Here is a 10,623-nt window from a genome sequence, read left to right on the forward strand (position 1 = left end):
TAAAAAACGTACTGGCCGGTAGAACTAAAAAACGTACTTCTCGCCAGAGTGTGAGCGTCAAAATTTGCATCCCTCCATTCATGGACAATCTCCATCATCACCCTTAGCCTCTTTTTAGTAGTAGAGAAGAGATAGAGATTGTTGGAGAGAAGCGGCGGCGGGCTGCAAAATGGTTTGGGCTTTTGGCTCACTTGCTGGACATTCGCACGCAGAGAGGGCTTCATCTGGGCCGCGCATCGGACGGTTGTCATGAATCCAATGCTCCAATAGCGATAGTGCCCAGCCCAACCGGCTGACAGTCACGGCACGCCGGCATCCCCCCGGCACCGCCGCACCACCATTCCCCAGGCCTTCGCCTCCCATGGCGACCAGGGCGGCGGCAGCCACGCTCACGGCGGCCACGTCCTCTCTCCTCGGGTAAGCTCTTCAACCCCACCCTCCTACCACACTCTCGAGCAGTAATCGCACCCAATCCCGTCCGATACTCCGATCCAACGCGTTCCTTCCCCCCTTTGTTGCAGGCGCTCTCCCTCGCTGCGGTCGCATAGCCTCCGGGTCCCCCGCCAAGTGCCTCCCCAGAGGTGGCTACCTGTACTCATGTTTATGGTAAATTTGTTTTGGAATTAGGGCCATTTGTGTTGCGAACTTCCGAGGGTCGGCTGCTTGGTTTGTGTGACACTGCGAGATGCTATTTCTTTGGATTCGAGTGGTTGGGGCCTGGCCTACATCCGCTGCATGTACCTGCATGCTGATAACATCCTATTTGGATTTATCATAATAATTTCTTTTCACTGCTTGGTTACTGATGAAGGTGTGCTTTTTTTAGACAAAAGATGATTGTGTGCTTTGGTTCTGAAATAATTTGTACGACAACGGTGGTTCAAGTTGTTCCAATATTAGCATTGGATGTCAGATTAACCACTTGTTATGGGTCTAGAGACACTCCCCTGTACTTGGACATGGACAGTGCAAGGTGAACATTGGCATATACGCGTTGATGAGTCAACTAAAATGTATCAAGGCCCGAGAAATGCAATATTTGAATGCATTCTTGGCATGAACTTTTGTGTTAGGCTAACATCCAGGTTTGCTAGAAATCAACAATTATGAGTTGAAATTTGTTTCTAGGATACGCTCCCGGTACCTCAAGTGGTCTAGTCTTCTGTGGGTATCCTTGATTTCCGTCAGTTAGTACTTGGTAGTCAATAGTGGGGAAGGGCTCATAACCTGTGTTATTCAAAAGGACTTTCATAAGATGGTCATTGTGGAATCCCAGTTTGTTATAGTGGTCATACAAACTTGTGTGCGCAAATTGGTTCAGTTTAATATTCAACCAGGTCCCTGGCATGGCTGGGGACTGGTATAGTTTCAGTCACTAATCATCATGAGTTTCTAGTTTCTACTGATTTCAGCTCCTTTTATTTCTTAAAACCATCACTTTCAGCCCAATGTTGATTTCTAATATATTTCTCCCTGCTACTCTAGATTTGTGCGCCACGTTGCTTCATCGGCAAATGAGGAAGCTGCTGCCAGAGCAGCTGCTGCCACTGCTGATACTGGAGGACCAACCATGTAGATATCATACTCTTGCTCACATTACTATTTTAAATTATTTTCGTGGCACTGAATATTCACTTTTACGTACTTTTCTCAGTTTCGACAAGATCGTCTCAAAGGAGATTCCTTCAAGCGTTGTCTATGAAGATGACAAAGTCTTAGCATTTAGAGATATTAATCCACAAGCCCCTGTGCACGTTCTAGTCATCCCAAAAGTGAGAGATGGACTAACTGGACTATCCAAGGTATGCAATCTTGTTGAAACAAAAGGTGGTTCAATCTGTAAAACATTGCATCATGAATCTTATGGCAGTAGCCCGTGTTCTTAGGCTGAACCAAGGCATGCTGAGATTCTGGGCCAGCTTCTTTACGCAGCGAAAGTAGTCGCTGAGAAAGAAGGTTTGGCAAATGGGTACCGTGTCGTCATAAACGATGGAGCTGAAGGATGTAAGGACCCCATGTGCAACCTTCATTCCGTATGATGTCTGTTTCTTGTCTGCAAATATTTTTCATTTTCTTGCTAATGGTGTATCATTTATCTGTCGGCAGGTCAATCTGTCTATCATTTGCACTTGCATGTACTCGGTGGAAGGCAGTTGAAGTGGCCTCCCGGTTAATTACAGAGTGGGACACATTTACTTTATTTTGTATCCCTGTCTCTGAGTTTTCTGTGTGTCTGACTGTTGTTTCAAAAAGAGAACGAATTTGTACAACTGTGTGCCCCTGTGATGGCCCCCTTTGAGCAATCATCTCTGTGGTTACAGAACTTGCAGCAGATTATGTGAGAACATTAAACAGGTTTAGGATTATCCTGGCAATTGTCGTCAGTTACGCATATTTCTATGGACGCAAGCATAGCACGCAGTTTGCTCAAGATTGTTTGAATCAGCTATTTGTGGAGCGATATTGTTCATTCAGTTTGCTCAAGATTATGTGAGAACATTAAACAGGTTTAGGATTATCCTGGCAATTGTCGTCAGTTACGCATATTTCTATGGACGCAAGCATAGCACGCAGTTTGCTCAAGATTGTTTGAATCAGCTATTTGTGGAGCGATATTGTTCATTCTTCTGTCTGGAGTTCAGATGAAAGGAGCTGGATCCAAAATCCAAATAAAGGGCTTCATTTCCGTTTTACACAAGTAAACTAAGTGCTATAAAGTATAAACTGATGCACATTTATCCGCAACCAGAGCATCATGTTTAACTGCCACCTGGTGGTATTTTACAAGCTGCATAGGCGATGTGCCCTGGTTATTGATCCAAAGATTTTTACTATGCCATAAAACCGTTGATATGATCCACAAACCTCATAGCCACACACGGCACATACGACGAGATGATGATTGATAGGAAAAGCAACAACTTCGAATCCGGCAAGAACAGTGACTGCTCATAATTCTTGACAGCGCTTATAATAAGCAAAACAAAAGTGTTATCAGGTGGTTAGGCCATCATCATCACTCTAATGGACTTATCGCGTACTAAAAACCAAATTTTCAAGTCAAGCACAGCCCATTTCCAGTGTCAAGATACATCTCACCTGACCACTCATGCTGGATGATGCTAACATTTACCCAGATCATGCTCGTCTGGAAAGAGAGAAGACTTTTGTTTGTTGAAAGATTGAATTCTGAAGAGATGGTTAGTTGCAATGAGAGAGAGGTGTCTCGATAACAGATGGCGCGTGCCGAGACGGCGATGGCAGGGCGCCGGGCTACGGATGCAATTGCAAGGACAGGCTACGCAACAGAGCAGAGACGCATACGGGTACGCGCAGCGTTGCAGCGAGGGCGACAGCGCTTGGGGGCAAAAGCAAAACGGCAGCGTCACGAGGGGTGGTGGGCACGCGAGGGACCATGCAGACATCCTCCGGCGCTCAACTATCGCTGCGGGCGGCTCTCCTCTTCCGCTTGCTCTCCTCCTCGTTTGAGCGTCCGGAACGAAGACTTTGATTGCTGGTGTGAGAGGTTGAAGCTGCCAGCATGATCTTGCTGCTCAAACGCCGGCCTCTGAAGTGCCTGGAGACGGTTCGCCAGATCATGTTGTAGCTTCACCCTCTCGCGACCAGCAAATTGGAGCGTCTCGTGTGGAGGCTCTGTTAAGTTTCTTCACCGGTCTGTGATGGCTGAATCTTCAAGGCTCAAGAGTGAGCATTTGCATAAGAGTAGGATGCTGGTATGTTCATGTTCCCTCTCATACACAGTTTGTCTTTGAACTAGTTATCTGGTAGTATTTTGGAATTTTTCTTCAGATAAGCGTTAGAGTTAGCTGACAAGTTTATGATGCATGCTTCTACCAAGCTTCTTCGGCTCTCTCCTGCTAAACAAAGCTTATAGCATACATATTTCTAACATGATCAAAACTAACAGAAAGTTTTTTTTTAAAAAAAAACTACCAGAAAAAAGGAACAAGAAACGTGTACCACCTAAGTTCATTTTCTTTGCACCATGATTCTTTTTGTTCAATTGATTACTAGACTTCTACCGAACTTCGCTATTCTACATACATTCTTAAATAAAAGCTAATGCCATCAGTAGAAAAAAATTCATACTCCTTTGTCCACAATTTAAGCATCTCCAGTGTTTAAATCTGTGGACAAATATAGTTGTCCCCGAAATTATTCCACCTAGATCGAAGCGGCCTTATTAAATTACTACTCCAATCACTTTTAGATAACGTTTCACTCAGAAAAATTAAACCACAAGCGAATGAACTTAAATGGAATCACACGCATGGCTGACATCCAGACAAACCAGCAACAATCACCGCATGAGAATTCACAGGATAACCATCACAAGGGGGCTTCAGCACACGGCAAAGTAGAGCACATCCATAGCATGTACGTTTGTTCCGGGCACAACTCTGATAGTCTCATGCCTACGCAAAGTCAAATTTATTCGCTTATCATCTAGCAAAAAAGGACACCTGGGAGGGTCTTGCCTTCCAGCAGCTCCAGACTCGCGCCCACCGCCGGTGGAGATGTGGCTCATCTTGTCCGCCAACCCGGCCTTCTCGACGGCAGCAACGGAGTCCCCACCTCCAATGATGGTTGTCACACCTTTCGCAGTGATATCAGCCAACTTCTTGGCAATAGCCTGAACAAAGAGCACTACATTTAGCAAAATGAAAAACAAAAATCGGAGACCCAAATTAAGTACATATGCAGGTATTACTCACATCAGTGCCAGCAGCAAACTTCTCAAACTCAAAAACTCCCATAGGACCATTCCAGATGACAGTCTTGGTGGTGTCCAACGTCTCACTGAAAGTCTTGATGGAATCAGGGCCAATATCGAGACCCATCCAGCCGTCAGGGATAGAAGATGCAGGAACAATCTGCAGATGGTATCAGGTATCAGAACTTGATAGAATGGCTGGAGAACTATTACTATTTTAAACTATGTACATGATATGTTGCTGATTTTTGTGCCTACCAGGCAGCTTGACTACACTGACACTGCCACTTAATCACTCCAATTCAAGAATCATGCCTATGTAGTGTTGCAAGGCATGTATCACATTTTTGTTGTAGCAGTTTATACATTATTTAGTTCAGTTGATACCTACGACAGTTTCGGGTGAAATTGTACAGATCAACAATTCAACATACATATTTTAAGGAGCATACCTTGCTCTCAGCATTTGCGTCAAACTTGTCAGCCACTACAACATCAGTGGGGAGTAAGAGAGACACGCCCTTTGACTTTGCCTTTTCGACAAGTGATGTTGCCAATTCAAGTTTGTCTTCCTCGACAAGCGATTTTCCTACAGCGTGTCCCTGAGCCTTGTAAAATGTGAAGATCATACCACCACCAAGGATGAGGATGTCAACCTTCGCCAATAGAGACTCGATCACTCCAATCTTCGTCGACACCTTTGATCCGCCAACAATTGCAGCAAACGGCTTCTTCGGGTTGGCAACAGCGCCAACAAGGTAGTCAAGTTCCTAGATAGTGAGAGCTCTTAGTTAAAAGCGAAAAACTATATTGCCAAAAGCTTTCAAGAAAATTAAATTTCAGATTACTGGGCATCGTCAGCAGCTTGCGACTTGAGAAAGGAAAAGAGTACTGATTCTCTACAATGAAGTACATTGAGATCAAGAAACACAAGACATGGACTAATTTAACTTTAACAAATACCTTCTGCATGAGGAAGCCAGCAACAGCAGGCTTCAAATACTTGGTAACTCCCTCTGTTGAAGCATGGGCTCTGTGTGCAGTGCCAAAGGCATCATTTACATAGAGATCAGCAACAGATGCCAGCTTCTTGGCAAACTCAGGGTCGTTCTTCTCTTCCTCCTTGTAGAACCTAACGTTTTCTAAAAGCAGAACACCTCCATCTGGTAAAGAAGCAGCCAACTTCTGAACTTCCTCACCAATGCAGTCATTGGCCATAACAACCTATATCAATGGATATAAGCAAAAGAAGGGAATATAATATATACAAGCAAATAAAGGGAATATAAGACGCATCATCATTCTGATGTTTTTGTACTATGTAAAAACACATACATTAACTCCAAGGAGCTCAGACAAGCGTGGGACTAGGGGCTTCAAGCTGTATTTGGGAGTGACACCTTTTGGACGTCCCTGAAAAAAAACAATGAATCAGTGATTGGAGTACAATGCAGATAGATAGTTAAGCAGGGTTGAGCTCAAAAACCAATAGGGAGGGGAAAACATTTGCCCAAAGCATAGTATTTTTATCTGATATTTTTTTAGTTTATAATGGAAATTTTTTATTTGGATTTGGCTAAAAAGTTAAAATTTTATATCATGTGGCTAGCTGGTATCTGGTCCACTGGTATGGTTAGTGTAGTTTATTCTTGGTTTCCAGGATTCAGATATGTAATATCTTGGTTACTGTAGATATCCAACCGCAACATTAGAAAGGCAAGTACTATAAAATGCTTTATAAGCTGAAACTAGTCAAACTAGAGACCACAAACCAGAATGTTACATAGATGGCTTTAATTAGTTTAAGACAATTAACAAGCAATTTATAAAACAAATATATGATTAGCCAAATGGGCATATATCCAATTAAAAGATGCAGTCCTGCACCATGCACCACTATCAGTTCAAGTTCCCCCTTTTTCAATTAAACACTGAAACCTACCTGACTATTACAGCGGCCAAAGTGAGACATTAATGTCAAGTTATCAACTATTCATTGATGAGAGGTGATAGATTTGTCACATAGTAAATAGAGTCCAGTACAAACAAGCCCACCTTTCGCTTCATGAATAGAATAACTGACATCGATAGAGTCTCGCACAGAACTAGCCTCTTTAATCTTTGCCCGTAAACCCCGTAAACACAGAAAAAACGTCACATCGAATATTTTGACACATACATGGAGTACTAAATGAAGTCTATTTACAAAACTTTTTGTATGGATGAGCTGTAAATCGCGAGACGAATCTAATGAGCCTACTTAATCCATGATTTGCAACAATTATAGATTAATCATGAATTAATTAGCATCATTAGATTCGTCTCGCGATTTACAACCCATCTGTGTAAAAAATTTTATAAATAGACTTCATTTAGTACTTCAAATTAGTAAAATTCCATCGAAAAAATATTACGTTCTACCTATCTAAACACGGCCCTAGTATATCAGCAATGCTATAGTACACCCAATCGCCCAAAAGAACATCGAATCTCGCACCCTCGAACACGAATCCGCCAAAAGCAAACCTTTAGGAGTTACTCCCTCCTTCCCTGTTTATAAGGCACACACGCATATCAAGATTCAAACATTTATATCTTTGACCAATAATTTAACTATTAATTTTTAATTTTTATAATGTAAATTTTATATAATTGGATTCGTCATCAAATATAGTTTACAATGATTATAAATTTATAATCATAAGTGATATAATATATGACAAATAAATGGTCAAAGTATCGTTTGGAAGACCGTGCCATGTTCCACCGTGCCTTATAAACGAGGAAGGAGGGAGTAGGATACAGAAATCGAAGAAACCGCTGCTCACCAGATGGCTGGCCAGGATGACCTTGGCGCCCTTCTCCATCAGGAACTTGATGGTGGGCACGGACGCGCGGATGCGGGTGTCGTCGGTGATCTTCTGGCTGTCATCCAGCGGCACGTTGAGGTCGGCGCGGAGGAACACCTTCTTCCCCTTGAGATCCGCCTCCGACAGGGTGCCCACGCTCCTCTTGGTCGCCATTCTCCCTAAACCCTGCGCCAAATCCGATTCAGAAGCCACAGAAACGATTGCCCACTCGACCCCGGCGTCCAGCGAATTGTACTGCTGATCGGGCGGAAGAGAGGTATACCACGGAAACTTTGATCGGATTCTTGGGTGTGATTCAGGATTTCGGGTGTGTTCGAGGTGGGATGGGAAGAACCGAAGCAAGCTTTGGATACGAGGAAGGCACGGGAAGGTGATAAAAAAAAAAACTTTCTTTATAGCGTTGTGGTCTGTGGTCTGTGGAAGAGGCTCGCCGAGGAATGGGCCCTTCTAATACGTGGGTTCCACTGGCCAGCGACCGCAACGGTTCTTCTTTGAGCGGCCAGCGCACGAGGGTTTATGATGCGTGCGGCGCCGTGGGTTTGTACTTTGTACACGCGGGTTAACACGTGGCAGCCTGGGCAGCTGGCCTGGGCCCTGGGGGGCACATGGACGGCCCAGGTTGATTATTGGATCATGGCTTCGACTTTTTTATTTATATAGCATAAACAAAAGAGAGAACAAGACGTTTCAAAAGAAAGAGAGAACAACAAGAAGCTTCTGTAATAAGATGCGTGGTAATCGGGTGGAGATCTACTCCTCCGAGCTCTCTCGACTCTTCTCCCCCTGCTATCAGCGGCGAAAAGAGGGCGAGTGCGGCGTCGATCTGGCCGGCCCAATTCCTCCGGCGCCCTTGCCGGCGTTGGGGGAGGAGGGCCTCCGGTGGCCTATCTTGTATAGGGTAGCTAGTTTTCTAGTTGTGCCTAAGGTTAGCTCGTCGTCGGCTACGGTGACGGAGCTTAGTTTGCCGGCGGTGGATCTGCCGCCGTGTCGGCCAATAATCCTCCTCCTGGCCTTCTTCGATGGCGTCGGTCTACCGGTGTCCTCGGCGAAGTGCCATGGAGATCTGGGGCGCGAAGCTGTGGCTCGTGTTCTTCGGCGGCGGCGCCTTGCCTCAGTACTGCGTGGTCGCCAGTCTTTTGCTTGCAGGATGCGGAGGAAGCTGTGGGCTCTGCGGAAGGAAGGAGGTTGGATCGCTCTCGAGTCTCCCGCGGCGGCAGTCGTCGTCGTCTCCGGCGAGGGTGGATCCATGGCCAAGGGTGCTAGGGGCGTGTCCCCGGCCGATGTGCGTTCGCCGACGGCTCCAGCTCGTTCTTCAGGGCGAGCTTCTTTTGCGGTTCTTTCCAAAGCCTTTGCGCGACGGAGCTCCCTTTCGCCTGGGTTGCGGCGGTGGCTGGATTCGCTGTTCCTCGCCGGCTGGTGGGGTTTCCTGTTTCCTGCGTTCAAGGGGTCCAGAGACTTGTTTGTTTTTTCTTTTTTCTAGTGGCCCTTTGTGTAAGACGGGTGGGACAGTTGTACTCCGTATCTCTCTATGGTGACTTTGTACCTGTACGGGTCTTTGTACTATTTCTCACCTCATAATACAGGTATGTTTGATCAAAAAAAAAAAAGATGCGTGGAAATGGACTTTTTTTTCATAAGACCTAGCTAGAAACTCTTTCCAGAATGCTAGAGTCAGTTGATTAGCGATAGAAGACTCGAAGCATATAGAAAGTCAGTTGATTACTGCAGTAGCACTGCTTTCCTAACCAGCAGCATTAGTTTTAGAGCAGAAGCATTATTCCTAGTATGTCTTAATATCCGACTGAAGTTTTAAACTGATGGATCATTTTGTGAACTGAGAATCCCATCTGAATAATTTTGTGAATCGGTTTAAGGATGACTCAACAGTGAACACACCACACTAGCAAGTTTTTTTTTTCTGCAAATGTATGCCTGGAGATTGATCGTACATGGATGATGAGGAACATTGAAAACTGAACACTTGCAAATCATTTTTTCCTTTTGCTGTAAACTATATGCCGGTTCAGAAATTCAATAAAAGCTTCTTTCATGGCAGACCCAGATGTTCAATAAGGTTGCTTCTTTCATGGGAGAAGTTTGAACAATTCTATGCTGATTCGGAAATTAGGTGATCTTTTGTGTCATTGTGTGATGTTTCCTAATCCAATTTTGGTGCTTGCACAGCTTGTGCCCCAACCATCACAACATTTAACGGCGAGTTTTAGAAGCATGAGGGCGTGGATCCACAAGAACCAGTCCATGTAGCATTCTACTAAGGTAAGGTCTGCTGAAACATGTAAAAGATTCAATGGACTGATTGAAGCTAGATTGTGGTTTTGACGTGAAAAAAGTTGCAGATTCAGCACGCCAGTGTACTCCGAAAGGACTGGCAGGAGAAGAGTAGAGCTGACCAGCAGCTCAAGAGCACTTGCTAGTTGCTACAACCACATTAGTAATTTTTAACAGGTTGTTCTTCGGGAAAGAGAGAAGCTGACGTGTTGTCTCTTCTGTACAGATGACAAAGAGCTAATGCGCTATTAACGGATTTAAGAGAAAGAGCTCACAGGATGTACAAGGCGCATAACTCAGTGAAGAACCGCCATGATACTGTTAAGAATTAAAGGGTGGACCACAAGTACACCCTTTAATATCTATTAAATGTTAATAGATAATGGTTATTTCTATATGGGTAGTTAATAAGGATCTTAAACTGATTTAAAGGGTGGACCACGAGTACACCCCTTGTGAAGTCGGTAAGGGAAGATTGACGAGCCACACGTGCTTGCTCGCCTCGCCGTGGCCATGATATGCCGAGCCGTGGATGATGTCAGCATTTTCGTATGTCCCTGAAGTGATACATAATCGCACCTCACCGACAGGGCGGTTTTACTTCAATTCATTCAATTAGCAATAAAATGGGCACGCCCTGCTGCCTGCTGGACAAATATAACCGAGAATCGGGAACTAGAATCGAAAGAACCGGAATTGAGTAATTCAGTTCCTGTTCGGTTCCTACTT

At 44.5% G+C, this 10,623-nt stretch overlaps 1 protein-coding gene and 1 pseudogene across 2 annotated transcripts; one reads left to right on the plus strand and one right to left on the minus strand.

Annotated features, from left to right (window-relative positions):
- Nucleotides 1–252: 252 nt before the first annotated feature.
- LOC120704169 (14 kDa zinc-binding protein-like) lies at nucleotides 253–2,470 on the plus strand. Its single transcript, XM_039988460.1, has 6 exons — nucleotides 253–417; nucleotides 522–581; nucleotides 1,486–1,572; nucleotides 1,655–1,802; nucleotides 1,887–2,004; nucleotides 2,107–2,470. Exons 1-6 carry the CDS (start codon nucleotides 362–364, stop codon nucleotides 2,172–2,174), a joined length of 537 nt encoding a protein of 178 aa, XP_039844394.1. The 5' UTR covers nucleotides 253–361; the 3' UTR covers nucleotides 2,175–2,470.
- Nucleotides 2,471–4,344: 1,874 nt separating this feature from the next.
- On the minus strand, nucleotides 4,345–8,016 carry LOC120704168 (annotated as a pseudogene). Its single transcript, XR_005687480.1, has 7 exons — nucleotides 7,868–8,016; nucleotides 7,564–7,770; nucleotides 6,071–6,148; nucleotides 5,699–5,959; nucleotides 5,188–5,505; nucleotides 4,737–4,895; nucleotides 4,345–4,654 (listed from the first exon to the last, which is right to left on the minus strand). The product of XR_005687480.1 is annotated as a phosphoglycerate kinase, cytosolic-like (transcript).
- Between the last annotated feature and the right edge of the window lie 2,607 nt (nucleotides 8,017–10,623).

Source organism: Panicum virgatum, chromosome 4K (genome assembly GCF_016808335.1).
Source record: "Panicum virgatum strain AP13 chromosome 4K, P.virgatum_v5, whole genome shotgun sequence".
Classification (NCBI taxonomy): domain Eukaryota; kingdom Viridiplantae; phylum Streptophyta; class Magnoliopsida; order Poales; family Poaceae; genus Panicum; species Panicum virgatum.

Coding starts and splice junctions, on each gene's coding strand:
- LOC120704169 (XM_039988460.1), top strand. CDS start 362: ATGGCGACCAGGGCGGCGGCAGCCACGCTCACGGCGGCCACGTCCTCT. Junction 1,803..1,886: donor GACTAACTGGACTATCCAAG/GTATGCAATCTT, acceptor CCGTGTTCTTAG/GCTGAACCAAGGCATGCTGA. Junction 2,005..2,106: donor AAACGATGGAGCTGAAGGAT/GTAAGGACCCCA, acceptor ATCTGTCGGCAG/GTCAATCTGTCTATCATTTG.